The sequence below is a fragment of the Colletotrichum orchidophilum genome (genome assembly GCF_001831195.1).
Source record: "Colletotrichum orchidophilum strain IMI 309357 chromosome Unknown Scaffold_4.1, whole genome shotgun sequence".
Lineage (NCBI taxonomy): Eukaryota > Fungi > Ascomycota > Sordariomycetes > Glomerellales > Glomerellaceae > Colletotrichum > Colletotrichum orchidophilum.
Genome location: NW_019172960.1, coordinates 734,934 through 761,131, shown reverse-complemented (window position 1 = coordinate 761,131; position 26,198 = coordinate 734,934). Strand labels below are relative to the sequence as shown.

The 26,198-nt window shown below is 51.8% G+C and overlaps 10 protein-coding genes across 10 annotated transcripts; 6 read left to right on the top strand and 4 right to left on the bottom strand.

Annotated features, from left to right (window-relative positions):
* Positions 1–1,874: 1,874 nt before the first annotated feature.
* Positions 1,875–3,591, top strand: CORC01_00899 (amino acid permease; the record flags this gene model as incomplete). Its single annotated transcript, XM_022612555.1, has 3 exons — positions 1,875–2,417; positions 2,499–2,658; positions 2,717–3,591. The coding sequence occupies 3 exons, from the start codon at positions 1,875–1,877 to the stop codon at positions 3,589–3,591; spliced, it is 1,578 nt and encodes a 525-aa protein (XP_022481172.1).
* A 2,515-nt stretch (positions 3,592–6,106) lies between these two features.
* On the bottom strand, positions 6,107–8,850 carry CORC01_00898 (pfs domain-containing protein; the record flags this gene model as incomplete). The annotated part of the gene is made up of 4 exons (XM_022612554.1): positions 6,107–6,124; positions 6,221–7,815; positions 7,884–8,472; positions 8,527–8,850. 4 exons carry the CDS (start codon positions 8,848–8,850, stop codon positions 6,107–6,109), a joined length of 2,526 nt encoding a protein of 841 aa, XP_022481171.1.
* A 1,866-nt stretch (positions 8,851–10,716) lies between these two features.
* CORC01_00897 (oxidoreductase) lies at positions 10,717–11,742 on the top strand (the record flags this gene model as incomplete). Its single annotated transcript, XM_022612553.1, has 4 exons — positions 10,717–10,835; positions 10,902–11,216; positions 11,271–11,377; positions 11,432–11,742. 4 exons carry the CDS (start codon positions 10,717–10,719, stop codon positions 11,740–11,742), a joined length of 852 nt encoding a protein of 283 aa, XP_022481170.1.
* Positions 11,743–12,408: 666 nt separating this feature from the next.
* CORC01_00896 (uncharacterized protein) lies at positions 12,409–14,436 on the top strand (the record flags this gene model as incomplete). The annotated part of the gene is made up of 7 exons (XM_022612552.1): positions 12,409–12,505; positions 12,555–12,614; positions 12,686–12,879; positions 12,936–13,095; positions 13,158–13,318; positions 13,374–13,587; positions 13,805–14,436. 7 exons carry the CDS (start codon positions 12,409–12,411, stop codon positions 14,434–14,436), a joined length of 1,518 nt encoding a protein of 505 aa, XP_022481169.1.
* A 901-nt stretch (positions 14,437–15,337) lies between these two features.
* On the top strand, positions 15,338–16,118 carry CORC01_00895 (deoxyribose-phosphate aldolase; the record flags this gene model as incomplete). The annotated part of the gene is made up of 2 exons (XM_022612551.1): positions 15,338–15,706; positions 15,777–16,118. 2 exons carry the CDS (start codon positions 15,338–15,340, stop codon positions 16,116–16,118), a joined length of 711 nt encoding a protein of 236 aa, XP_022481168.1.
* Positions 16,119–16,710: 592 nt separating this feature from the next.
* CORC01_00894 (transaldolase) lies at positions 16,711–18,116 on the bottom strand (the record flags this gene model as incomplete). Its single annotated transcript, XM_022612550.1, has 6 exons — positions 16,711–17,131; positions 17,193–17,287; positions 17,342–17,400; positions 17,453–17,762; positions 17,823–17,941; positions 18,002–18,116. The coding sequence occupies 6 exons, from the start codon at positions 18,114–18,116 to the stop codon at positions 16,711–16,713; spliced, it is 1,119 nt and encodes a 372-aa protein (XP_022481167.1).
* Positions 18,117–18,560: 444 nt separating this feature from the next.
* On the top strand, positions 18,561–20,057 carry CORC01_00893 (aldehyde reductase 1; the record flags this gene model as incomplete). The annotated part of the gene is made up of 9 exons (XM_022612549.1): positions 18,561–18,685; positions 18,741–18,786; positions 18,849–18,946; positions 19,006–19,087; positions 19,140–19,303; positions 19,362–19,441; positions 19,522–19,721; positions 19,769–19,851; positions 19,919–20,057. 9 exons carry the CDS (start codon positions 18,561–18,563, stop codon positions 20,055–20,057), a joined length of 1,017 nt encoding a protein of 338 aa, XP_022481166.1.
* A 429-nt stretch (positions 20,058–20,486) lies between these two features.
* Positions 20,487–21,850, bottom strand: CORC01_00892 (uncharacterized protein; the record flags this gene model as incomplete). Its single annotated transcript, XM_022612548.1, has 3 exons — positions 20,487–21,464; positions 21,546–21,560; positions 21,620–21,850. The coding sequence occupies 3 exons, from the start codon at positions 21,848–21,850 to the stop codon at positions 20,487–20,489; spliced, it is 1,224 nt and encodes a 407-aa protein (XP_022481165.1).
* A 1,034-nt stretch (positions 21,851–22,884) lies between these two features.
* On the top strand, positions 22,885–24,984 carry CORC01_00891 (uncharacterized protein; the record flags this gene model as incomplete). The annotated part of the gene is made up of 3 exons (XM_022612547.1): positions 22,885–24,065; positions 24,116–24,697; positions 24,759–24,984. 3 exons carry the CDS (start codon positions 22,885–22,887, stop codon positions 24,982–24,984), a joined length of 1,989 nt encoding a protein of 662 aa, XP_022481164.1.
* A 68-nt stretch (positions 24,985–25,052) lies between these two features.
* CORC01_00890 (uncharacterized protein) lies at positions 25,053–25,976 on the bottom strand (the record flags this gene model as incomplete). The annotated part of the gene is made up of 2 exons (XM_022612546.1): positions 25,053–25,858; positions 25,913–25,976. The coding sequence occupies 2 exons, from the start codon at positions 25,974–25,976 to the stop codon at positions 25,053–25,055; spliced, it is 870 nt and encodes a 289-aa protein (XP_022481163.1).
* Between the last annotated feature and the right edge of the window lie 222 nt (positions 25,977–26,198).

Sequence of the window (26,198 nt, the reverse complement as noted above, 5' to 3'; positions counted from 1 at the left end):
GATCGTCTGTTGCAGTGCGTGTTCCATTGCAGCAGAAGCCAAAAGAAGGGGTGAGGGGTGGTGAGCAATGACATCACGGGCTGAAGAAACAAGCCCTTTTTTTTTTTTTTTTTTTTTTTTTTGCGAGGGACCTCGGAGCTGTAGGCTGTGTTCTCCGTGTACTCGATCAATTCCTGGGAAAATTGGACTCTTTGCCTGAAGTGCTTGGAGCGTGTAAGACGACTTCTCAGAATGCCAACACCGCGGTCCCGATAGGAGAAGTGTTTAACCCCCCATTGCCTGCCTGTCCGAGTAACCCGCGATCTAGTCGTTCTTGTCCTCAACGAGCAAATGCAGGCAGTTATCTTCATCCCCAATATGAAGTCATCGAGAAACTCGCTAGGTGTTAGATAGGCATGAAGAAGTCACTGATACAGAGAGTCTACGGAGTACTCACCGCGGTTAAACATGATTCAGCATCCCGGCGATCAGGCAAGGCCAGACTGCCAGAAATGGGTGTGTCCTAGCTGGCTGGGTTGCGTCTGATACGCACGAACCAAGCGGCCCCCCGAGGTGGTGGTGGTGGCTTGACAAGGACACGGCTAGGTAACACGCTTACAGAGCACCATACCTCAGAACTCGCCTGTCATCGTAATCAATCATCAAAGGCCGCCCCGAGTCCAGAGATAATCGCGGTCCCGGGGGTGGGTGGTCCCCTCCAGGCTGGTTGCCGGCTAGTTACCCAAAACCGCCCCCGTCTGTCACGGCGCCACATCTTCTTTTTCCGCTATGGATGGGTGGATACGTAGATAAAGGCCATCGTGAGAGTGAAGCATCAATTGATGCAGCAGGCAGAGGAGAGAGACTGAGCTACAGATGTCGTCGGGTGTTCTAAGCGTTGAACAACCATTGACCAGCCAGAATCGCGTATTGGAACTCTACAAACAGCCCAGACAACTCGGGGCTGAACCCAAGAGGCTTGGGCAAAGCTGAGAGATCCACTGATCGTGACCTGGTGCATCTCGGCCAGTTTCCACTTTCTCTCCTCACTTCCGTCAGGTCCCTGCGGTGCGTGGGGGAGAAAAAGAGGAGGCGAACAATTGGTCTCTCTTTCACAGTCTCTCTACGAATCTCATGCTGCCAAGGGCCAAAGAGAAGAGGAGAAGAGATTAGCGCATCGTCAACGAAAGCTCCATGTCTAGGCCGGGGTCCCCCCTCCCCGTCCCTCCTACCACCCCGGCCATAGTCAGGCCCTCCCTTCTGTTTCTTGTCGCATTGGACGTAGCCGCGCCTCTGTGTCATTTGAATGTGTGTGACTCGCCCCGTCGATGGGCTGGCTGGGCTGCTTCAAGCCTGACTGCCGAGTAGACTAGTCCAGTCTGACCCTGGACCAGACCACTTCTTTGCGTGTTCGACGTGGTTTAGTTTTCTTGTTACTCCATAAGACGCTGATTGAGTCTGGGCTACTAAAGAATGGCTTAGTCCCCTTTTTTTTTCACGCATCGGTCCCATGTAACGCACGCGATCTTTTCAATTCTCATTGCAAAGTCGCGATTCTTCCTTTTTTTCGTGTTCATGACAACAATTCGAGTTACGTTCATTTAATACTCACCGTCCGCATTGCCGTATCCTCTTCCCCCCGCAAACCCGCGCGTCCAACCCGTCTCCGTCTCCGTCTCCGGCGAGAACCGTTACCGAACGACGCTGTCCGAATCCGGGGTTCCTTTTACAACAACGACCAATAAAGCCTTTGGCTTCACCCGCATACTCCAATTGACTTTCTACCAGTTCGATTGAGTCATCTGCCACCCGTGGACATACACGCCACACGATAGCATCAACCAACAACATTCACAAGCCTCTTCCCTCGATCTCGGTCGATTAAAACCGCAAACATGGACGAAGCCCCTCCCCGCGTGTCGGCCGACCAGGCCCTCGCCCGGCTGGGCTACAAGGCCGAGCTCCCGCGCAACCTGTCCATGATGTCCATCCTCGGCCTCTCCTTCGCCATCATGGCCGTCCCCTTTGGTCTGAGCACGACGATGTACATCACCCTGACCAACGGCCAGTCCGTCACCGTCCTCTGGGGCTGGGTCCTCGTCTCCATCATCTCCCTCTGCATCGCCGCCTCCCTCGCCGAGATTTGCGCCGTCTACCCGACCGCCGGTGGCGTCTACTACTGGTCCGCCATGCTCGCCCCCGCCGGCTGGGCGCCGCTCGTCAGCTTCGTAGACGGGTGGCTTACGCTCGTGGGCAACTGGACCGTCACCCTGAGTATCAACTTTAGCGGCGCCCAGTTGATTCTCAGCGCGATTAGCGTCTTCAATGAGGACTTTGTCGCCAACGAGTGGCAGACTGTGCTGTGTTTCTGGGCTGTCATGTTGGTTTGCGCCGCAGCGAATGCGTTTGGATCGCGGTATCTTGATCTGATCAACAAGGTGAGTTTGTTGTGGCTTTTGACTACCTTACCTCAGTCACGAAGGGCCTGGAGTACACAGTGCTGACGACGAACTGAATAGATTTGCATTTACTGGACTGCCGCTTCCGTTATCATCATCATGGTCACTATTCTGGTCATGGCTCCGAGCAAGAGATCGGCCGAGTTTGTCTTTGCTCACTACGACGCTTCTGCAAGTGGATGGGCGCCCGGTTGGTCATTCTTCGTCGGTCTGCTGCAAGGTACGTTGAGGCGAACAACCTCGCACGAAGAAAACAAGCCAATTGACATGTTTCCCAGCTGCCTACACCCTCACCGGCTACGGTATGGTCGCCTCCATGTGCGAGGAGGTCCAGAACCCCGAACGCGAAGTCCCCCGCGCCATCGTCCTCTCCGTCGCTGCCGCCGGCGTGACCGGCGTAATCTACCTCATTCCCATCCTCTTTGTCCTCCCCGACGTCGCCACGCTCCTCGGGGTCGCAAACTCCCAGCCTATCGGCCTCCTCTTCAAGACCGTCACCGGCTCCGCCGCCGGCGGCTTCGGTCTCCTCTTCCTCATCCTCGGCATCCTCATGTTCGCCGGCATCGGCGCCCTGACCGCCGCCTCGCGCTGCACCTACGCCTTTGCCCGTGACGGCGCCATCCCCGGCTACAAGCTCTGGAGCCGCGTCAACCAAAAGCTCGACATGCCCCTCTGGGCCCTCGGCCTGTCCACCGCCGTCGACTGCGTCCTGGGCTGCATCTACTTTGGCTCCAGCGCCGCCTTCAACTCCTTCACCGGCGTCGCCACCATCTGCCTGTCGACCAGCTACGGCGTGCCCGTGCTCGTGAACCTCATCCAAGGCCGCCGCGCCGTCGCCGCGTCGCCCTACCCGCTCGGCCGGTTCGGCACCGCCATCAACTGCATCTGCATCGTCTGGATCTGCTTCGCCGTCATCATCTTCTGCATGCCCGTCAGCTTGCCCGTCGACGCTTCGACTATGAATTACGCGTCCGTCGTGTTTGCTGGGTTCGCCTTCATTGCCATCACGTGGTACTTTGCGTACGCGAGGAAGAACTTCCACGGGCCGCCGGTGGCCAAGGAGGAGTTCCAGCCCGGGCCGGATGGTACGCTGGAGGGGAAGATTCCGGGGGCTGTTGATTCGGAGACGACGGCGAGTATTGAAAAGAAATGATTTTTGGGCCTTTTTTTGTGTTTTTTAATTGTTGTGTAGAAGCTGATTAGTATGCGGGATCAGTCGCGTGTACAAGTTGATTTTGCCTTTTGTTATGATACCAATTCGGAACGGCTCATCTTGCGGGTCCATTCTGACAATTATCTATTGAACTTGACGCTTCTCATCCTATCCTTGTGACGCAACTGGTTACCATTGAGCTCTTTCCAGTCTGGGCTCTTGAGCTACTCTCCAACGTACGTGCTGTCAACATTAAAAGGCATGATATCTGAGGAAAATCCTAGAATCAGTAGCTGAGCTGATTGGTTTACCCATGCCAGACAAGAATTCTGCACCGAGATTGTCGACCCGTCTTGGTGCGTTGAATCTAGCGGAGTGAGAAGGGGTTGAAGATGAAAGAGCCGCTGACTGCTCCAAGTAATCCATGTTCCCGAAGAATCAAATGTATAGCCATGCCACTGTGCTGGTTTGATTGTCGGTGTAGCCTTAAAGGCGCCTGATCCGGGCAGGCGTGGCACCCTAAATTTCCCCCTATTTGTCAACAGAAACCTCTCATCAGGAGTAAAGGAGACCTCCACCGTTTGGGCACCAACGCCAACTGAATAGAGGCAGTCGCCAGTAGAGGGACAATGAACATGAACTTCCGAGCGGCCAGCAAGACGTGCGAGTTTGGTCGAGTCAGAAGAAAACGATATAAAATTAGTTGGCCAAATGTCTTGGCGGATGTGGATTTCTTTGCCTCGTACAAATTTTCCACGCTGTACTGACCACTGCGAAATCGTGACCCACGAGTCGGTTGCCGAGGCGATGTATGTCGAGTTGGGCGACGCTACGATGAGTCGCGGCCCAAAGTTGGAGGTCATAGTTTCATCAGCAATGTCACCCTCGGGAGTCGAGACTCTAAGCACACCGTATCTTCCGGCAACAGCAGAAGCGATGTATCCAGATTCTAGCAGAGCATGCGGAAAACAACAGTCCCGAAAGCTCTGGCCACGATAAATGCCATTTGTCTGAAAGAACCAGATTGAGCAATCGAACTGAGAGCTGAGTACCAAATGGGTTTTGTCGTGAGAAACTGTGAAGCACCATCGAATCCCGAGATTCGTGTTGATGCATCCTTGAGGACTCCAGACTCCAGTCTCGTTGCGCTTCCAGGTTCTCAACATCGTCTCCCCTTGCCGCTGAATCATCAACTTCCCATCGAGTGACAGTCGAGCTCGTGATGTCTCAGAGCCATGCATCGTATGTGATAGAATCTGCACCGGGCTGTCGGGCTTTGTGGTCGACCACAAGTGCAGTCCCTCCCTGCGCCTATCGGTATTCGAATGGCAAGAGAGTACAAGTCCTGAATCTAGGGGTAGAATACGGCATGCCACGGCGTCTCTTGTCGGTGCTATTGCTGATTCTGAGGGAACTTGTACATTCGCAGTCGTCTGCTCAAGTAGCTGCACAGACCAAAGAGCCGCACAACTTCTATCCCCTGCAGCGATAAATTTGCCATCTGGCGAGAATGCCAAAGTAAGCTCATGCACACTCAGCTCGTAATCTCTCGGCCTATACACCGCTTCTCGAAGACATTTGCCAGTCTCAAGACACCGTATCTCAATACGATTAGGCCTCCGACATAGTACCATAAGTCCTGATGCAGGTGAGAAAGCGACATTTGTGTAGGGAAGGGATTCTGGGACCCGGACGGTGTGGCTATCAACGCTGTGACTGTCACGCTCACGCCAAAATCTGACAGTTCCACTACTGCATATTTGAGAGAGTAGTAGTCCCGACGGCAAGAAGATAATTGAAGAAATCATTCCAGAGTCTTCCAGTGTTTCAATACACTCGCGGTTACCAACTGACCAGATTTTGATAAGACGTCCAGCAGAGCCTGCAATTAGCTTTGAGTTCTGAGAGATTACAATCGATGGCCGAAGTGTGACGTTGCCTTGGATAGTTCCTAGTAGTTTACTAGCGTTTGGTTCCAAAGACATGAGCCAAAACTCGGCAGCTGGACCCCAGCATGCAAGGCCTATAGTATTTGAGCATCGTAATACGTCGAATGAGAAGATTTCCCGGCGCATCAAGGGATGTCTCAGAATCAACTCGCCTGTATCTGCGATGTGCACCTTCAAGGAATGGCTCGAAACAGAACCAACCCGGCGTGAGTCGCTGAAGAAAGCTAGAGAGGCAACAGCATGACTGTGAGATCGTATGATCTGCAATAAGGTCCCGGTGAGAACCGTGTGGATTGTGATTGTTCCGTCGGATGACCCCAAAGCTAAGAGCTTTGAGTCGGGAGAGAAAGATAGTGAGTGAATGACGTTCTCCTCCCGGACACTGAATTTATGGATCTGTGAAGTCCAATTTGAATCAATGACTGGCTGTGTCGTCACGAACTTCGGAATTCGATTCTGGAAAGTTTTGCGGACCATGTTACTGGTCGGAGTGAACAAGAGCGCGGAGAAGTAGAGCTGCCGGGGTGTGTTTTGGAAAGACAGGATTTGGCTGGCAAGAAAGCTCTTTAAGTCTTGTAACAAGTCTGAGAGTAAGGTAGAATTGGGAGCCTAAGAAGCATTAACTGATGTGCCTGTCTGTCTGTCTGCATGACATGGTCCCGAGTCTCAGTGTAGCTTACCTTGGGGAGGTTTGATAATGCCTCGGCCAACTCTGTTGAAATTGCCGCTTCTCCCAGAATCGTCAGTGCCTCGATCCAGTGAAGAAGGTGAGTTTTGAGGAATTCGTGGACATGATCGCTGGCTCGCAGTTCATACTGAGCTTCAGTGAGGTGTCCAACCCAATGAATACATGCATATCGAACATGCGACGGGAAGCGATTATCAATAAGGTGTGCTGGAATGTCTTTTCGTTCTGTTCCCGGAGATATACCACAACAATTCTCCCGCAAGGGCTCTCTGGTGTGAAGAAGCTCTAAGCTGGCGAGCCCGAGTCTTCTGTGACAGCCCCTCCAGTCGACTCGGAAGACTCCTGCTCCTGGACAGAGCAGAAAGTCCCGGAACGACGTGTGGAATAATTTTAAAGGTTGATCCTTGTTTCCACGTGTGTCAATTATTGATCGCAAAGGCGTAATGAAGGAAGCAATGTCCTTGGGCTCGACGGCAAGCATTGTTCCGATGGCCTTGATTGTCAACGGCTCCTCTAGCAAAAAGATTGTGCCGACAATCTCGTTGAACCTTTCAAGCAGACTGGCCTGCTCTGACCTGCTTCTCTTGACCAGCAGTCTTTCAAGGACTGGGAGGTACGTTTCCTCCAGCTTATCGTCGACTGTCGCGCCGCGGTTGGCTCTCTTGTGGTTGATCATCTGTCTCAATTGGGTTTCGGGGCTGCCGAGCAACGAGTCCTCGATGAAACGGCAAGCGGTTGCCGCAAAGATGAATAGTGGAGTGGCTTTCTGGGTGAGCATTTGAAGCCTTTGGTCCCCCGGCCAATCCACGGCAAGTTGATCGTCATTTTCTGCATTCCAGTTCTCTTTGATCTTGGTCAACTCGTATTCGAGGAAAACTCTGATATCATGTTCAATTACATCCTCTTCTACTTCATGAAGGATGAATTCCCGGTACCATCCCAAAATAGGACGGCGTCCGAAATGAACGGCTGTATCTGGCCTACTCGTAAGGAAGACTTTGACTTTGCAGGAGGTGGCTTCAGTGAGCTCATGTAACATTGGGATAAGAAGGTTGATATCTCCTCTGTTATCGCACTCGTCGAGGGCGTCGACTATGATGGCACAACGTACAGCTCTGTGTTCCTTAAAGGCAGCTTCTAGTGGGCCAAGGATGAGTTTATCAAACTGCTCTCGCATATTTTTGTCGGAAATATCGCTGCTTTCCTTTATTGTTTGGACGAGATGTGGCCTTAGCTGGGAACGATGGTTGACAAGTTGTCGAGCGATAGTGCTGAAGAACAACGAGCCGTTACTGCGGTCGCTTTCGCCTCTTTTGAAGAAAAAGGTCGCACCAAGAAGCTTCAGATCATTGAGGTTTTGGGCTACAGTCCGAGAAATGGTAGATTTGCCCGTTCCAGCGAGTCCACTGAGCCAGAACATTCGTCGATCGTCGACGTCACTAGCCCAGGTGTGTATACGCTGAAGAAGGTCCACGCGTGTATCTTCAAGACACCTCGGCTCATTCTGGTCGTCATACGTATCGAACTGTGCCCCCCTTGATGTCTTCAGATTTCCAAGGGTACCGTAGTCAGTATGTGTTTTGAAATCTAAGAGGTCTTGGTCGAGGGTGAATGTTAGAAACGGAACTTCCTACCAAGATAGTTACACTACTTACACTCCGAGAGTACATCCGAGATCCTCCCTTGACCCTCGAGATTGACTCTTGAAACCCGACTTAACAAGGCCTTTGCATACCCTGCAGCCACCAGAGCAGCGTATCCTTGCCAGATGTCGTTCTTGTGACTATCCGCGTAGTCGCAGATTCCCCTGACAACAATGCACGGAAAGTGGTTCATTAACCCCGCAGCCTCCATTTCAAAACAGAGAACGCCATGATCCTCGGCCAGCTTGTCCCGAACCAAAGCATCCTTCATAAGCTGGTTCGCCGATGCGATTAGGCCATAATGGATCGCGGGTCGCTGCGGGTTTGTTCGAGGCTTTCTCGCAACCAAAACATCTGGCGACACGTCAGGATGGGATCGACCATCGATGTGGACAACATGGCTGTGATACAGGTTGTCTAGCCCAAGTCCTGGACGGCCAAAAGCCTCCTTGATGTTTGCGTGCAGACGTGCCTCGACTTCTCGTTCTAGCAAGTCGGATTGAAGCATAAGGTCTCCCTTTAAAGCGTTGACTGCGGTTCGGATAGCGAACGGAGGCTGGTCAAGGTGCCCCCGAATATCGAATTCTTGATTTTGTATGGTCTTGCCGTAGTCTTACTGTAGTACGCCGCCATACCGTTGACCCGGCGAGCTCACCACAACGTCGCCTAGCCTGATATCGTTTCTGCTGCTGGGTGCGCCGCCGCCGATGCCAACCATCAGACCAATTCTCACATTCTCAAAGGTATGAAGCATATCTCGTCCAACTGCAGCAGCTGAGTTCGTTCCGTATTCTCCGTCGGGTAGGACCGCAACGACAACATTATGTCCCCCTATGCGACCTAGTTTGTACGCATTGTTATCGTGCTTCGATACCGATATTGGGTCTTCGTGAACCTCGTCGAAGAAAAGTTGGGCAGCGGCGAACTCGGTCGCAATTGCGCAAATCCACCCGACGGTGTACTTTTGGGGGTCGGACATAGTCGTTTATGACGTGGGTGGGATTCAATATCGAGGTCAGGTTAGGGTCCCTGAGTCATTCTGCGGATATCTTTGCCTGAGCAAGGTAGACAAGATTGCTTCGAGCTCTCATTGATGTAGTAAAGTGATAGTAATGAGGAGAAACGATGGAGATAGGAAACCAACTGAAAGAGGGGTCGCTCTGAGACAGACAGCTGAGGGAGGGTCATGAGCTGATATGCGCCGTGTCTTAGAGAGGCGCAGCAAGTGCGAAACCACATCTAGCCGTACTTTTGGCTTTGTTGGTATACAACCCTCACCCGTTCTTGTCTACAGCCTTATGACAAGTCGTCTCAAAAATGTCGTCATAAAAGAGGGAGTCTCTCAAGTGCTCTTAAGCTATGATAAATGACGGCCTTGCTATAAACCTTTTTATCTCCGTGATCCCCAGCTCATATTTTTCTTCCAGACTTCCTTCAATCTTAAAACGTTTTCGTATTATAGATCGCATAGATCGCAGCACAGGGCAATCTTCTTCTCGTCCTTCGATTACTCAGCGTTATAGATATAATCGAGCCGGTTCTAAATCGCTTCCGGTCAAGATAATAAAGATTTCTTCTTCGCAAAGAAGTGCTATATATTAGGCCGTTATTCAAAATATTATTACGGCCAACGTCCTTCTTTTATCCAGTGAGCGGCAGGATCGAGTCCTTCGTCTCTTTTATACTATATTGGCTCGTGAATACACGATACTCGTGACCGCTTCAAGCTGCGACTATCTTCAAGAGTGTACTGGTTGTCGCGAGATCGCTGTCGATGAGTCGTTTGAGGGGGCGCACGCGCTCCTGGCGTCTGCTGCGGCGAGGTCAGCAATGCGTCTCTTAGTGACGGCTCCGGCGGAGGCTTTAGAAAAGTCGGTCGAGTCTTCTTGCTTAAGTGTCGCCCCTGGTGGTGAGGTGATGTTTGCTGCCGGGTCGTGCGCACTCTAACCTAGTGTTTCTCTTCTACGATGGCGCGCACCTCGTACCTTGAGTACAGGGAATCCTGTTCTAGCGAGCGCTCAACTCGGCGCATAATTGAGCTCAAGTGCGTTCCATGGCAATAGAAGAGAGCGTAGAGACGTTGATATATGAAAAGAGCGTCTCCCCGAAGGTGGAATCGATGAAGCGTGGATTAGCTGTGATTATGAAACTGGCATGAACAGTCCTGGCTGTTCCGTATTAAAGTAGTCGCCCTTCCGAGCAAGGATAGCCGGGCAGCAAGGCTGGCCCCACAAAGCCCCCCTATGCCCTCAGCCCCAGCCAGGCTTTAGTGGCTTGGGTCCTTGAGTCTTGAGGTCCGGTCTGCCAGACGGATTCTTGGCCATGGGGAGAGATCTCCTACTGCTGCGTCGCGTGGTCGCAGACTAATAGAGTGGTATGGAGAGACAGGAGCTGTGTGTGGGAGATGTCGAGCGGAGGCAGAGGCAGAGGCAGAGGCAGAGGCAGAGGCAAAAGGAGGGAAAGATGCAGATTGGGATTGTCGATTGCAGATTCTGGGTCGATGCTGAAGTGCGGCGTACCTGTTGCTGCGTAAATATTTCAAGGAGTTTCCATTCCAAAGGACGTCGCAAGCGCGGCATCATTGTTAAAAGAATGGATCATGAATTTTAGGAACGTCTAATGTCATGAACGGTAAACGTGCCAAATCAGCGCCAACAAGCGGTTTCCCGCTAGCTCCCTTCCCGCTCAACCCGCCCTCGGCTCGCCAAGAAGAGATCTCCCCGCAGTACGACAACACCGAGCTTTCTGCCCTTTTATCAATGCTTCGCAGTCCAGCAGCGTGCCATCTCGTAGAATTCAGCGCTGGAAACAAAAGTCTTCAACCTTTGTACTAGCCACATCGAAAATGTCTGCCCCCGAAGATCTTGTGAAGCTGGATGATTTCCATAACATCTTCTCACTCAAAGGGAAAGTTGCAGTCATCTCTGGCGGGTCGCGCGGATTGGGTCTTCATACAGCAAGCGGGTAAGTCTCAGGATTTTCAGAGCCCAATCTGCTTCCGACGGTGGTGATAGCTAATTGGCTTTGTAGCATTCTGCAGGCAGGATGCTCCCGCGTTTACCTAGTCGCCCGTAGCGAGGGCCCGTTGCACGATGCCGCCAAAGCCCTGAACGCCCTCTCCAATAAAGGCCCCGACGCCCGGGCGATCCCGATCGTTGCGGATATCTCGAGCCAAGCAGGATGCGCGCAGATGGCCGCTGAAATTAGCAAGACCACGGATCATGTCGACATTTTGGTTGCCAACGCTGGTGCAACTTTTATTGGCCACATGGATGCTTACAAAGAAGACGATTTCGACCGGGTCATGAAGATGAACGTCAGCAGCATATTCTTTTCGGCTCAAAAGTGAGTGCCTCTGATCTTTGATGTTACTCGTAGGGAGATTGACATGTTTTATAGATTATCTCCGCTCCTTCAGGCTGGTGGCACAATCCAGGACCCGTCTCGTATTATCATGGTGTCTTCAGTAGCGGGCGTCGTAGTTGGGGACATGGGCGAGCACGGAAGTAAGTCTCCTCGATTCAAGGACCATGTCAATTGTGTCCCTAATCTTTTAACAGCATACGCCTATGCCGCTTCCAAAGCCGCTGTCATTCATCTCATGAAGAATCTCGCCGTGGAACTTGGTCCGAAGCATATTACGGTCAACGTAGTTGCACCTGGAATAGTTCCTAGCCAAATGAGCGCGCCGCTGATGGATCGACATGGTGGTCTTGAAAGCGTCGCAAAGCAAGTACCGGACCAGAAATTGGGTAGTCCAGAGGATGTTGCGGGTGTGATGGTTTTCCTCTCTTCAAGGGCAAGCAAGCACATCAACGGGGCAACGATTGTGTTGGATGGTGGGAGCTACCTGGTTAGAGGATGTGCCTAGCATAGTTCTTCATCTACAATCCCGTTATTTGGGCTAAACTATTGGACTTTCGCCGCAGTATGGCACTTATGCGCTCAATGTTTATGCATGTTCCCACATTAATACTCGAAACTGTCGTTCGTCGCAGATTCTGTCAACATTCTGAAACTGTGCTGTGAAGATTTAGCTCGTCAATTAGTAGGATACTTGGATAGCTCAGCAAGATCTCGGGTGTTCGTTCATCGTGGATGTCGTAGCCGTCGTTATGTGTGGTACGGCGGCTATGAGCGGTGAGCGGTAAACCGCTACTCCCGCACTCCCGCTCGACCGCCAGCCAATGCATTCCAGGCCGGATCAGGGAAAGAGTCCTTGAGACTAAAACCTAGACTGACCGGAAAACCAGGATAGTCCTTGATACGTTATCAACCCCATGGGGAAACCATCCGAGGTCTCCATCCGCGTGGCTGTGGAGTTTACCCCAGGTTTTCCAGGCCATGGAATTAGCACCGGACCAAGTTAGCTAGAGTCGTCATGGTCATTTCGAAAAGAAAGACATTGCCAATCATACATAAGCTCTCGGTTGCGTGTCACAAACTGTTTGATCTTGTAGATGTATGTTGCTCAGTCTGCTTTCAATACTTTGAACTTTATACCCTCCACGTATTACTCAGTTTGTCGAAATCCAAGATGGGCGGCGGCGCAGTAGCTTTTGGTGCTTCAGGAACCGAGTCCAATTACAAGTTAGTCCGAAATAATGCCAACAGCAAGTGGTGGCTAGATGCTGGTGAGATGATTTGCTTCCCCGAGGGGAGGTCGGAGTGCTAATCTTGTAGGTCTGCGGAAAAATGTGTTCCATTGCATCGGACTCTGTGGCACACTCTTCTTCAATGGCTGTAAGAACAAACATGGAGGCTCTGCAACTTGCATGAGGCGAAGGTATAGTCGCGCTAACAGTATCGCGAAGATGACGGAAGTCTGTTCAACGGCCTTCAGACGATCGACGCGTGGCAAAACTTCTTCGGCCATCCCAAAGGAAATCTGCTCGGTCTGATGAACTCAGCTGCGCTGTTCCCTGGGTTGATATCTCCGTACTTTGCTGAGCTGATTGCGAATCGATTCGGAAGACGATGGGCCGTTTGGATTGGTGTTCTGATCAATGTGAGTATGAAAACCGGGTCTTCTTGCTTGCAATACTGACGCGTGGATCAATCCAGATAGCTGGGGCTGTAGTCAACTCTGCGGCAATCAACCTTGGCATGTACATTGCCGGACGTGTCTTGATGGGCATTGGCATCTCCATGGGGCTCACCATTGCACCAACCCTACTGCAGGAGATCGCGCATCCTCGCTATCGAGCCCAGATTGGTAGCATGTGTACGTGACAAGCTCCAGTTTCAGGAGACAGCAATCAGAAACCAGACACTGACGTTTCCCAGATACCTGCATCTACTATATTGCCGCTGTCATTTCTGCTGCTGTCTGTCTCGGCGCCAGACATATTGAAGGAAACGCTGCGTGGAGAATCCCCTGCTATTTGCAGCTCGTTGGCCCAGGCGTGACTCTGGCCATGACCTTCACGATGCCTGAGTCCCCGAGAGTAAGTCATTTGGTTTCCTCCTCCACCATGGGATTAGCGTTGACCTTTGTGCTAGTGGCTAGTTCGACACGGTGCCTCCGATGAAGCTTTACAAGTCCTTGGAAAATACCACGCAAATGGCGACATCAACGACCCCCTTGTTCGGCTCGAATACGAGGAGATAATGGAAAACGTCCGTGCCGATGAGCTCAATTCCGAGACCAAGTACACCGACTATCTCCTACCGAAAAACCGGCCGCGTCTCTTCCTGCTTGTTGCGATTGCGATAGGTAGTAACTGGGTAGGCAATGGAATAATAAGTTATTATCTATCGCCTATTTTGAGTACAATTGGCATTCGGTCTACGGAACAGCAGGCTGGGCTCAATTTGGGCTTACAAGTCTGGAACCGTAAGCTCATCCGTATTTGCTTGCTATGCTTTTTTGCTTGACCCTATGGGTCAGAGGCAAGGAATCAGGAATGCTAATTACTCTTCTCACTACCTAGTTATACTGTCAACGTCGGCAGCGCTTTCTGTTGATCGCGTCGGGCGCAGGCCTCTCTGGCTCACCTCAACCATCGGCATGTTCTTTTCGTTCATTGTCGTCATGGGGCTTTCTGGAGCTTATGACACTCAAGGGCAGCAAAAGGCAGTGGGCCTTGCCGTTGTCCCGTTCTTGTTCGTTTTCTTCGGCTTCTATGACCTCGCATGGACCCCACTGTCAAACATGTACTCGGTTGAGATCCTGCCCTACAACCTACGCACCAAAGGACAGGCAATCTACAACATTGTTCAAGGATCTGCTAATGCCGTCAACCAGTGGGTTAACCCAATCATCCTCGACGCTATCCACTGGAAATACTATGCGGTGTACATTGGCATTCTGGCCCTTTACTGCGTCATTATTTACCTGCGATTCCCGGAGACGAAGGGACTTACCATTGAGGAGATCGCCATCATCTTTGATGGCGACAGAGCCAAGGGTATTAACCATGCTGCGCGTGGGGTCCGAGATGAGCCTCACATCGTCGGTGATGGTCATTCAATTCGATCTGAGCATGCGGACGACATCTCCATCAAGCAGAACGGTATGAGTGGCAAGGGAAATGGCAACGTCACTGCCTCTGAGCATGCATGAGTAATCTACCAAAGATTTTGACGAGACTAGAGTCTATGACCTGATAGATCCATAGTTACTATCTTCCGTGGCATTTAATCACGGGGGAATAGAATTTGAAATCTTCGATTGAGAGACAGTCATTCACATAAGTGTAAATAGCAGTTTCAAGATCCGCATGCATTGGTTCCCATAATCATTTGTTGCTTCCATAGCGAATTTTCGAAAGCTGATCGACAATCTGGTCTTCGATTGCCTTGCAAGCATCATTAACAATCCAGACCACATTGTAGGTTACTTTTACAGGCAGTAGAACGAATTATTCTTAATTTTGGTGATTTCCAAGATGAAGACTTTTATCTGTCTTTTTGGCCCAGTTTTTCCCAAATGTTGGTTGCAGAAGGGAGACACGGACGTAAGGGGGAACTAGCTAACCTCAAACCACTCCTATCTCCTGTTATCGTCATCGCCGAGGGAAATCGGCGGGGTAAGCAAGTGGCAAGCGCCTTCGGCATATGATGATCCCACGGTCAGCAACTAGGAAGATTGATACGGCGTTACTGAACAAGGGGGTTGGTGAAGCGGGAAGCCGGCGGGACATCACTTGCCGCTTCCCGCCTTCGTGTCTGAGTGTTGCGGCATGAGGATGCCGATCCGACAAGTTCTCCGTACGCCACATAGGTGCGACTTAACGCAGGAGCGTTGATGTGAGCCAGGTGACCATGATACGAGCTGCATAGCGATCATTTGTTGCGAAAACTCATTGTGGTAGAAATGACAGTTATGTGATCAGGTACGTTATGGCTACTCTGCAGCATCCACATTGATATTTCAGGGTCAGAACCTGCACAGCTGTCCAAGGTAACCAAGACATTTGGTTTCCAGTCTTTGCGGTATCACAAATTTGCGAACCCACGTCAGCATGAGTCCGCCAACCGTCGCCGAGCTTGCAAAGCTCATTGATCATTCTGTCATTGACCCTTTCCACACCGAAAATGATCTGAGAGAGGGAGTCGCCCTAGCCAAGGAATACGGCACGGGTCAGTTCGTAACGCAGCCTTTCCGCGTCAAGTTAGCTCGCGAGCTCTTGAAGGGCACCGATATCAAGCTCCAGACCTTTGTGGGTCTTCCCCATGGAAGCGATCACACTGCTGTCAAAGTTCTTCAGGCCTCCCTAGCCCTTGAGGATGGGGCACAAGAGATCGACATGGTCATCAACATCTCTGCGCTACTTTCCGGAGATGTCAAGTATGTGGAAGAAGAGATCAAGGCTGTCGTTGAAACAGCAAAGGTACGTAGCCGCCATGCTTGCGATTCGATGGGGTCTAGCCAGCATCGACTAACCCGACTATGACATGAAGCGATACGACGTAGTTGTCAAGGCCATCATCGAAGTCTACTTCTTGAACGATGAGCAAATCAAAACGGCAGCGTTGGCGGCAGAGCGGGCTGGTGTTGGCTTTGTCAAGACCTCGACGGGCACCAAACCAGACAGAGTGCCGGATGTGGAGCGTGCGGTGAAGGTCCTGAGATCTGTGCTCAAGCCCACGACAGTGATCAAGGCATCCGGTGGATGCTACACGACTGATGCTATCGTGACCTATTACAAGGCTGGCGCGAGACGATTTGGCGCATTTGAGACCGCGAAGATTCTAGACGGCTATCAGGAGCTATTGCTCCGAGGTACGACAGGTCTAGAATAGGACATGATCCTGGACGTAGTTTATATGGCTCTAAACAGCAATCCTGGGCTCGGTTTAAATACAAATTGCCCCGATTCTCCGATGCTTTTTCTTCAAATACCAAGTTGACAGCAACAAGACCCTTTATCTAGGGAAGCTTTTCACCTTCTATCCTAGAGCGACGATATTTTCTGTGGGCTTGTTTAAGCTCTACTCTCGCCGTCTCTACTGTCGTGGCCCTTGATCGAAGCAAATCTCAACTTTATCAAGTATATCCATGCTCTAACTATGCAGACACAGAAAAGCCAGGCAGTCTTTTTATCTAAAAAGGGCTTTGGGGGTCTCATGATATCGACGTAAACATCTTCGAATATCTATGGACCGTACTCCTTGACGTATATGCCTCCTAGGAGGGTAAGAACTTTGGATTTATCGAATTCAAATTAACGATGCGAACGAGGAGGGAAGAGCCACGGAACGAATGCTTGTAGCAAGAGAATGCTTTTTTATTCATGAAGGTAAGGAGACAGTATTGATCGAAGCCAATTGAAATGTTCCCAGGCATACTGGAGCTGTCTCTCAGTCTATGTCGTTGCTAAGGTACTCCTGAATCCTAAAGATTCAGTCGGGCAATCTCGCCCTCAATGGCAGCTTTAGCCTTCACATCCGCGTCTCCGAAAGCCTTGAAGACATCTTTCAACTTCTTCACAACAGCTGGATCAGCTTCGATTGCCTTTGAAAGCTCCTCGCCATCATTCGCCAGCCAATTCGTCTCCGTGCTGGCGAATTTGCCGTCCCATGTGGGTCCCACCAAGGGGTCGATCTTCATATGACCCTGGAGTCTCTCTGATGTCTTGAAGTCCTTGTAGTACGGTGCTTGTTTCTTCGGAGGGGGGTTCTTCAGGAAGGGGTATCTTGAGAGTGTGGTGTCGTCTAGGGCTGTATTCTGAAGTTCTTCCAGGTGATGGGCAAGGATCGTGATGTGTTGGCAACCCAGTTCGGCGGTGGCAATAATCTCACCAACATTCGCGTTGCTGCAATCTCATGAGATGATGTTCCTCAGACGAAAGAAGAAAATGTCCTCAGGGTGCCTACCTCGCAATAACAATGACAGGCTGGTCCTTCCCCGTTGCTTGGTACATCTTGGCGTACGTCTCCAAAATGTGGACTAGACGAGGAGCCATCGGGTGCTTGAGGAATTTGATTAGTATGAATCGAATAAATTATGCGTGATTGGCACCCACCGTCAATGCGGGATCCTGTCCCTTGTGCATCAAAGAGTCGTCTTCGTAAGCGGCCACCTCTGCAAGGTATCAGTCTCGGGAGGAGGGTTGTATCGGATGTCTGTTCCTCACCGTTGAAATACGGGCTCACAAAAAGGCATCCCGCCTGGCTTGCTGCAATAGCCTGCGCGAGGCTAAATAGCGAAGTTCCCAAAGTTCTGATTCCCTCCTCGTTCAAAATCTTGGCGGCGGCCAAGCCTGGTCCTGTCGAGGCGATTTTGATCGCGTATTGATCGCGTGTAATACCGTGGTCTCTGAATGCTCGATCGTACGCGTGGCATTGGTCCAAGACCTGCTGCTTGTCGTGGACGTGGCTAGGTGACACTTGCACGAGAACGCGACCGGTGATGTTCTTTCGGTTGTCTGCGCAGAACTGGACGGACTGAACGCCGAGTCAACAACGTTCGCCGACTATGTTTCTTTATGGATCGATCAAACTTACAACGCGGTTGAACACTTCCTCCCACCCTTGGGAACCGTACTTCTTGACGTTTTCCAATAAGATGTCCCGGTATTCTGGCTCAAGCATGGTGTTGCAGCAAATCACCTGGTTCGATGTTTCTAGAGCCGGTCAGCGCGAAGCGGTCCATGGTGAGCTCCCAATGCTTTCGGAAGACGAACGATTGTGGGGTTTGAATGGCATCTTGGTAGATGCCTTCGGATCAATCGCATCAACGTCGACATTGCAAACCCTCTCCAGAGCTTCCAACAAGCTGATGCGTTTTTCGATGGCCATGACCGGAACTGTTCACTGAATTGCTGCGCGGACGGATGAAACGCCAATTTTGAGACAAGATCAATATTGCAGTGCTCAAAGTTACTTCTACAACATGGAGAAGCTCAATCAATAAGAATGCATCGTCATCTACACACGAACCCGTCTTCAAAGTGAGTGACATCGCCGTCCAATCTGCCGAAGTTTGGCCGCGGTAGTGATGCCGCTTCGTCCGCCGCCTCCGCCAGTCCCTCAATTGAGTGCAGATGCGCAACGTCCCCCCACATGAACTTGCATCACGGAGCGGTGCACTGCCGACTGAATCCTAACGTAGTGACAATGACCCGAAACTGGGTTCCGGTATAAGGGCGCCGGAGGTTGTTTGGTGGCTCAACGAGATAGTGGTTGATGTGCTCAGTGAACCATCAGAAGCAAGCTGGAAAGGCACGCAAAAACCGTCAAACTATGTCCAGTCCAATCCCTACAAACCAGAGAACGACTTCTCTCAACGATGGAAATCGAATCCCGGTGATTGGCCTGGGTACATACCTATCCAAGCCGAATGAGGTTCGAGACGCCGTTCTAGCGGGGTAGGCAATTTGACATCTATGGAATTGTGCTACAGTTGCTGACACAGGAATGAAGGTGGAGATGTGGCGTGCGGCACTTCGACTGCGCTCAGTTTTACCAGGTTGGTTTCCACAATGGCTATGGAGGTTTCATCCATCTCATGTGGGTTAACCTGGGTGCCAGAATGAAAAGGAAATTGGTTCAGCCCTCGCCATCCTCAGGAAGGAGGAGCCGAGCTTCAAGAGGGAGGATCTTTTCATCACTAGCAAAGCTTGGAACTCGTGAGTCCAGATGGGAGCATTCGTGCAATGACCCGTTTGTACTGACGTTTGGAACATAGACATCATCGACCCGAGAATCTGAACAAGGCCCTCGATCAGACTCTGAAAGACTTGGGCACGGAATATTTGGATCTTTACCTGGTATGAGCAATGTCTGAACTGTACGTTGTAGACCGCGATGCTGATGAAACAGATCCACTGGCCGGTCAACTTTGCCGCGGTCACTGACGCCAAGTCGGATACTGGCGTAAAGCTCGAACCATTCGAAGAAGGCATCATGCTGCTCGATAGGGAGCTGAGCTTGACTACCACATGGGAAGCTATGATTGACGTTCAGAAGGCTGGCAAAGTCAAGAGGTAATTTTCCTTCTGGTTTTAACGCGATCCAAGCGTATGATGCTGACATTTCACCAAGCATTGGCGTCAGCAACTTCAGCCCGGCGCATGTGCAGAGACTCATTAACGAGACTGGTGTAGTGCCGGCTGTCAACCAAGGTACGTCAGAACTACGGCTTGCATTTGACTCATTTGTGATGAGAATCCTTGCTCATGCAAAACTTGTTCCTTTCCACTAGTTGAAGCCCACCCTCTTCTGATCCAACAAGAGCTTCTCGACTACTCCAAGGCAAAAGGCATCCATGTTACCGCTTACATGCCGTTTGGCGGCGATGCAACTCGCGGAGGGGCCAAGGTCCTCGGAAATCCCGTGGTGGACCAGATTGCTTCCAAGTTCGGCAAAGATGCCGGCCAGGTTCTAGGATCGTGGGGAATCAAGGTAAGCATCTTTTTGGCTACGGGGACGTATTTCTGACACGCAATCAGCGAGGATTTTCTGTACTACCAAAATCTGTGAAGCCATCCAGAATCGAGTCTAACTTCCAGGTTTTCGACATTGATAACGAAAGGTAACGTGCAATCTCAGTATTAGAGGAAAACAGCTAGGCTAATGCTCCATGTTTTTGGAATCTATAGCTATGAAACACTCACTGAGCTTGGCCGCAAAGCGCCTGCCCGTTTTGGAGGTCTCCCCTTCACTTTTGATCCAGCCTGGAAGGTCAACGTGTTTGACACTCCTGAAGAACGCAACGCTGACCTTCTTGAACCATTTTGAGTCCATAAATTGGCATGGACTCAAACATGAAGGAAGAATCTGGGCATAGTTAGACTCCCTTTGTAGTATCGATTCAAAACTTTCTGCCAAGCTTCCATAATACCTCATTGCTCTTGATCAGATTGTGCTCTCTGCCGCTTGTCGTGAAATGGTACTCGTGCGTAGTGGAAGTCCGGGAAGTAACAACCACAGCAGAAAGCAGACTGCAAGGACCGCAAGTATAATGGGTTGAAGAACAGCCACCCCTTTGGCTTGAGCAATAGCTCCGACCATGAATGGAACGATTGAGGCACCGGAGGCTCCGACAGCCGAGCAGATTCCGATTGCAGACACCCTCATTCTCTGTGGCAGGAGTCGGGACAGACAGACAATGACTGCGGGGAAGACAGGGCCAAGGAAGAAGCCTGTCAGGGGCGTCAGAGAAGCACTTCAGTTTTTAGAAGGAGGAATTATACCTAGGAGCGCAACAATGATCGCCGAAGAGATGAAGTTGGGGATGAGCCAGTACAAAACTTGCATGATGATGGCACAGACCAAATACACAGTCACGGCATGCTTCTCAGACTTGAATACCCGTCCAGTGACAAAGCCAAGAATGATCCGGCCGACAGTGATTCCAGCCCAGAAACCACTGGCAGTAAGTCCTGACGCAAAGGCGGAGCCGCCGCGCACATCAATCATGAAAGTCACAAGCCAACCTCCAAGAGCGACCTCGGACCCGACATATGCCAGAAGGAACACACTGCAAACGAGAACAACCTTGTTTTTGAGGCAGTTCCACGTGTTACTGGTCCTGAAGCTTCTGGCAGCCTTGAAGACCCTCGAAGGAGGGTTTCGCCTCAGGGGCGGGCGGCCTGCATTCTCACCAAGCGGCATCGCCTGCAAGGGGACCTCTGTTGTTTCTTGCTGTCCCCGAGACTCGCCAATCTCCTCTCGATATGTCTTCCCATTCTGCGAATAAAAGAGAGACAGGGTGAGAATGAACTCCGAAGCAGCCATCGCAACCAAGACATAGTATATCTGGTACCAATGCCAGCCGTATTGGGAGAACAATGCACTGGCGGTGACGGGAGTAATAGTCGCACCTATCCCGTAAAAGCCGTGCAAGAGGCCTAGAAGCTCATTCGAGTTCTGGAAACCTCCAACAAATGAGTTCCAGGCAGCGGTCTTGGCGCCTGAGCCGAGGCCGACGAGGATGTAGACGACAACGAGAACTGGGAACGGCGGGTGGAAGCAACCGACGAGGTACGCCGTGACATGACAAGTCCCGGCCATGATGATGACTCCACGCTTGCCATGGCGTAAATGGACGGCGTGGTTCGATACCGTGCTGATGATGAAGCCCAACACGGGGGATAGGAAGATGAGCGATACTTGGAGGTAAGTGATGCCGTAGTACTCCTCAATCTGTCATCCAGTGGTCAGTCTGAGCAAGAATGAATGCATGTAGACATCAGAAAGATCATCTATCAGAGTGACTAGACGAACCTGCGGGATGAGAACCTAAAATCGTCGCCAAGTCAGTCGAGAGGCTTGTAAGGGGAAGGCCGTGTTGTACTAACACCGTAAGAACTGTCATTGCTACCCACAAGCAGGAAACACCAGAATATCGCGCCTAGTTTGGCAATATTGATGCGTGGGAAATCCCATCTTTCATAAGAAGCTTGCGGGTGTGTCTCGTCGGACTCGGGCTCGGGATGGGCTGGTTGGACTGCACGAGATCTCTGGCGTCGAAACGGCCCATTGTTGATGAGAAACGAAGAGATGGGAGAGATGAGCTTCAAGGGCGCCATGGTGAGGATGAGCCGTGCTTGATGAGCTGAGTGAGCTGAATGAGCCGAGTCAACGGTGGCAACACAGCAAAACACCGAGAGTCGCAACCCGGGGACCGCAGCTCTCATTTATCATCGGCAGTTCATGGTCTTTGATGAGGGTTTCTTGAGAGGGAATCCACTCATTGGCTCCTAGAAGAAGCCATTTGGGATCAAGCACCTGGTACGTACTGTTACCACGCACAGTGTTTGCTATTCCCCTACTTCTGAGATGGGCAGCTTGATGCAGGCCGCGTGCTGGCGCCGAAAAGTCTCGGGTCTCGGGCTCAGTGGGTTAGCTGCTATTTCCGCTACCAAGCCTGAAAATATGGGGACCCCAAGCCTACGGATAACCACGGTGCCACTCAAGGGTCCGCCCGGGCTGATCTGTCTGGCGCCGGCGCGGGGAGGATGCGGGGAAGTTGGCTTCGAGGTTGTTTACCCCAGATTCGTGCCCTTGTCATGTTCATCAGACCAGCATCTCAACCCTCCTAGACACGTATATCATCTAGTAGCAGCGCAATTACATCAAGATACTGCGCAGCGATGACACTTTGAGCCTCTTGGCTCCTCTCAGCGTCAACATCGGCAATCGCGCGCAAGCACCACATCGGAATCTGCATCATGACCAGTCAAGGGCGCCCAAGGCTGAACTACCCGCGGCGGAGGGCACCCGTTGCTTGCCACTTTTGTCGATATCGGTACGTTGAAATCTTTGTTGAAGCTTCGCTTCCAAGCCGAATAAATGACTGACGTCTCTTGCTCAGCAAAAGAAAATGTGACTCCCAGCGCCCTGCGTGCGGTTTATGCGCTGTGTCTGGCGTTGATTGCGAGTACCCAGAGCCCTCAGAAGACACGAGGTACAGGCCCTGTTTCCAGACTCCTACAGCCCTTTTAACTGAATGCCATGATGCTGACGAGGAGTGTTACGGCTTGCCTCTAGGCAAAACACAGCGCAAGCCACAGCGAATTTGCCGGTAGATGCTCTCTTGCGCCGTTTGGATCAGCTTGAGGATATGTTGAAACAGCGAAATGGGCAGCGGCAAGAGTCTCACCCAACACAGGAAAGCGACGAACAGCCTCCGTCAGAGCGACCATCACCAGGCTCTCCTCACCAAGAGGAAGCATCACCCAGCTTACAGGCCTCGCCATCACAACAGACTCCTCCGCCGGACGACCTCACAGGCCAATCTACTGATAGTAGTCCGACACCTGTCCTTACTGAGTCTACTTTACCGACTACCGTTACGGATGGTGTCACCATTGCGGCATCGGATCCGGACCAAGGCAATCAACATGAAGCCCAAGGGGAGCTGATGAGTGATGTGTACGATGAGTCCATGCTCGACAACATACAAGGCTTCGTATCCTACCTGTCAGCCCATGGTCCGGCTATGGCAACCTCGCATCCCATCGAAAAGACGTGGGTCTCGGCTGAGCCACCATATCCAGTGATCGGCCACGGTCACGGTCAGCGCTGTATCACTTGCGGCCGATCTGATAGCCGCTTGTTAGATGACGCGCCCATCACGATCCCGATAGGCCACCACACATCGACCGGGAGCATGTTCGCTCTTGAACCTGTTCGTCGTCTGATTGGTGACTACCCACGAGACTTCTTCTACCAGGTTGAGACATGCCGAACAAGCATCCCGGAACTCAGCGCTAGACATGACTTGTCACTCCTCCTTGCGTCCGTTGACTTCATTGGCGGTGCAACTGATGGTCTCATTTCCAGCTACTTCACTAACATCAACTCTACATTCCCCATATTGGACAAGACGTCCTTCACTGATCTCTTTCATCGTACCCTGCGAGGTGATCAGTGCGAAGACGTCGATGCCGCAGTCTGCCTGGTCGTCTTGGCCCTTGGGAAGCTGGTCAATTCCAACAGCGAAGATGCCGGCTCGACGAACCACTCGTACGGTCTCGAATACTTCATCCCCGCCTACCAGATATTGACAACGCAGTGGGTTACCTCCTTCGGCACGGATCTTTCTCTACCCACTGGCCTGGTCCTTTCTGCCATCTACATGTCTTGCCTCGCTCGACCACTCCTTGCTTGGAAGCTTGTGTACATGGCTTCGAGTAAGCTGCAAATGATGGTGCCAAGCCGAAATCAGGGCAGCGTGGCCTTTTCCAATGCAGAGAATGAAACCGTCGGCCGCCTCTTCTGGGCGTGCTTTTTACTAGAGTGGTTCGTCACAACCCGCACGTGTCATGCCCTGCTAACTTGAGCATGGCTAGTGACAACTTGGCTGAGCTGCATGTCCCACCAAGCGGCATCGAAATTGACATTGACCGCATGCAGTATCCCCGGCTCAGCAGCCCCGATGAAAGAGACGGACTCGTATTTCTTGCTTTGTGCTCGGTACGCGGCCTTCTCAATCGCATCCATAATGCAGTATACGCGTCGGGGAGCCAGGCCCCCCTTCAGCCAGCAAGCACTCCCAGCTACACCGAGAATGACAACTCGGCCGGGTCGCCATCGCTATCGACAATTTGCTCACTTGAAAGGGTACTGAATGAGCTCTCACGCCAGCTGGAGGTGTGGTATCACTCATTACCCGACAGCATTAAGCCAGATCTGAGTCACAACGTGCCCACTGATGCGCATGAGGCTTCGCTGCGGCTTCGATACTGGTCAGCCAGACACATCATCTCGCGCCCATGTCTTGTCTATATCTTGTCTGTCAGCACGGCTGACGAGGTCCCCACGTACGTCTACAAGTATGCCGAGACTTGCATTCAGAGCTGTCGCAACTACATCGAAACCGCTCTGCAGGTCTTGACCAAACGTACCCCATACGTGTGGGCAATATGCCAAGCGTGAGTTACGCTCCGTTGTTTCCATTGAAGAATGCAATGCTGATCAGAGTGCTTCCACCAGGTGCCTGGCAACATCTTTTGTGCTAGCTACGTCATCGGAGTCACTGATCTTGAAGCACCTGGTTCCCGATATCGAAGGCATCATCTCTCGGCTCATCGTGGGCATGCAGCGTTGGGCGTCACCCGAGTCCAGCATAGAGTCAATAATTTGCATCCTACAGTCCATCCATCAAAAGCAACGACTGGCGAAACTCAAACGAAGACATCCGTCCTCTTCGATGGGCTGAAAGACCTCGATTTGTCTGTGCAAGGAGACTTGATTTTTCTGTAGGCTACATCTGACATCTGGTTTGGTCTACGTAGAGAATCTCAGCCCTCCATTGGCGCAAACAACACTCCCAGTGCACCAAGACGAGTCCTGACCACAAATCATGCCAACAACGGCGGCAATCTCAGTCCAGTAGGCCGGGCGTCTCCCAGCCATCTTTTCGTTGGCCAGCTTCACCAGCTCTGGCCGATCAACCCCGTCACGAACAGCCGTCAAAGGAGCGGCCAGCTGGAACGGCTCCAACTGCTTCCAGAACTCCTCTCCCGCCGCCCAGTACATGTCGCCCTCGACGGGGCCGGGGTTCACGGCGTTGACCGTGGCCCGCTCAACAAGCTCTCTCGCCCACGTCCTCGTCATGGCCTCCAACGCGGCCTTCGTTCCGCCGTATAGGGTGTGCGTCTTGAAGCCCATGCTCGAGGCGACCGAAGAGATGTTGACGATGCGGCCCGAGCGGTCGTGTGGCAGGTACGGCAGGAGGGCTTGCGTGACCATGATGGGAGCCAAGACATTGACGGCGTAGATTCGGTGGAACTCGTCGGCTGGAACCTCGCCCAGGGCATAGTCACCGCCGACGCCGGCGTTGTTGATCAGTATGTCGATGACGAGGGTGCCATCGGGACGGGAGAAGTTGGCCTTGGCCGTCTCCACGATGCGCTTGCCTGCTTCCTCGGGCTGAAGGAGATCGGTTTGGAGGGGGACGATCTTGACGCCGTGCTTTGAGGAGAGCGATGCTGTCAGTTCCTGTGCCGCTTTGGTGGACGAGTCCGACGTGTACACGCCCACGATATTGGCGCCTTTGCCTGCAAGATGCTGCGTAATGGCAGACCCGATGCCTCATTCATATGTTAGCGAAGGTTCATTTGACATGGAGAGAGAGAGTAATCTACCTCGGAAGGCGCCGGTGACAACGGCAATTTTGCGTTCGAGAGGTCGAGCTGTGGTGGACGCCATTTCTGCTGTAGGAGGTGTATATCGAATGCCTTCTTCTCTCAAGGATTGGGTCTAAAACGTGAGAAAATGAAGACAACAAGATTTGCGACATGTAGCTTCGATGTTAAAGCAGTACAAATGAGTATGGTGAATCGCCTCTGTTGTGTCTACTTTTCTACTACCTCACTCGGTCCATCTTGTAGCGAGTCGCGACCACATCACTACCTCGACATGCATCTGGGG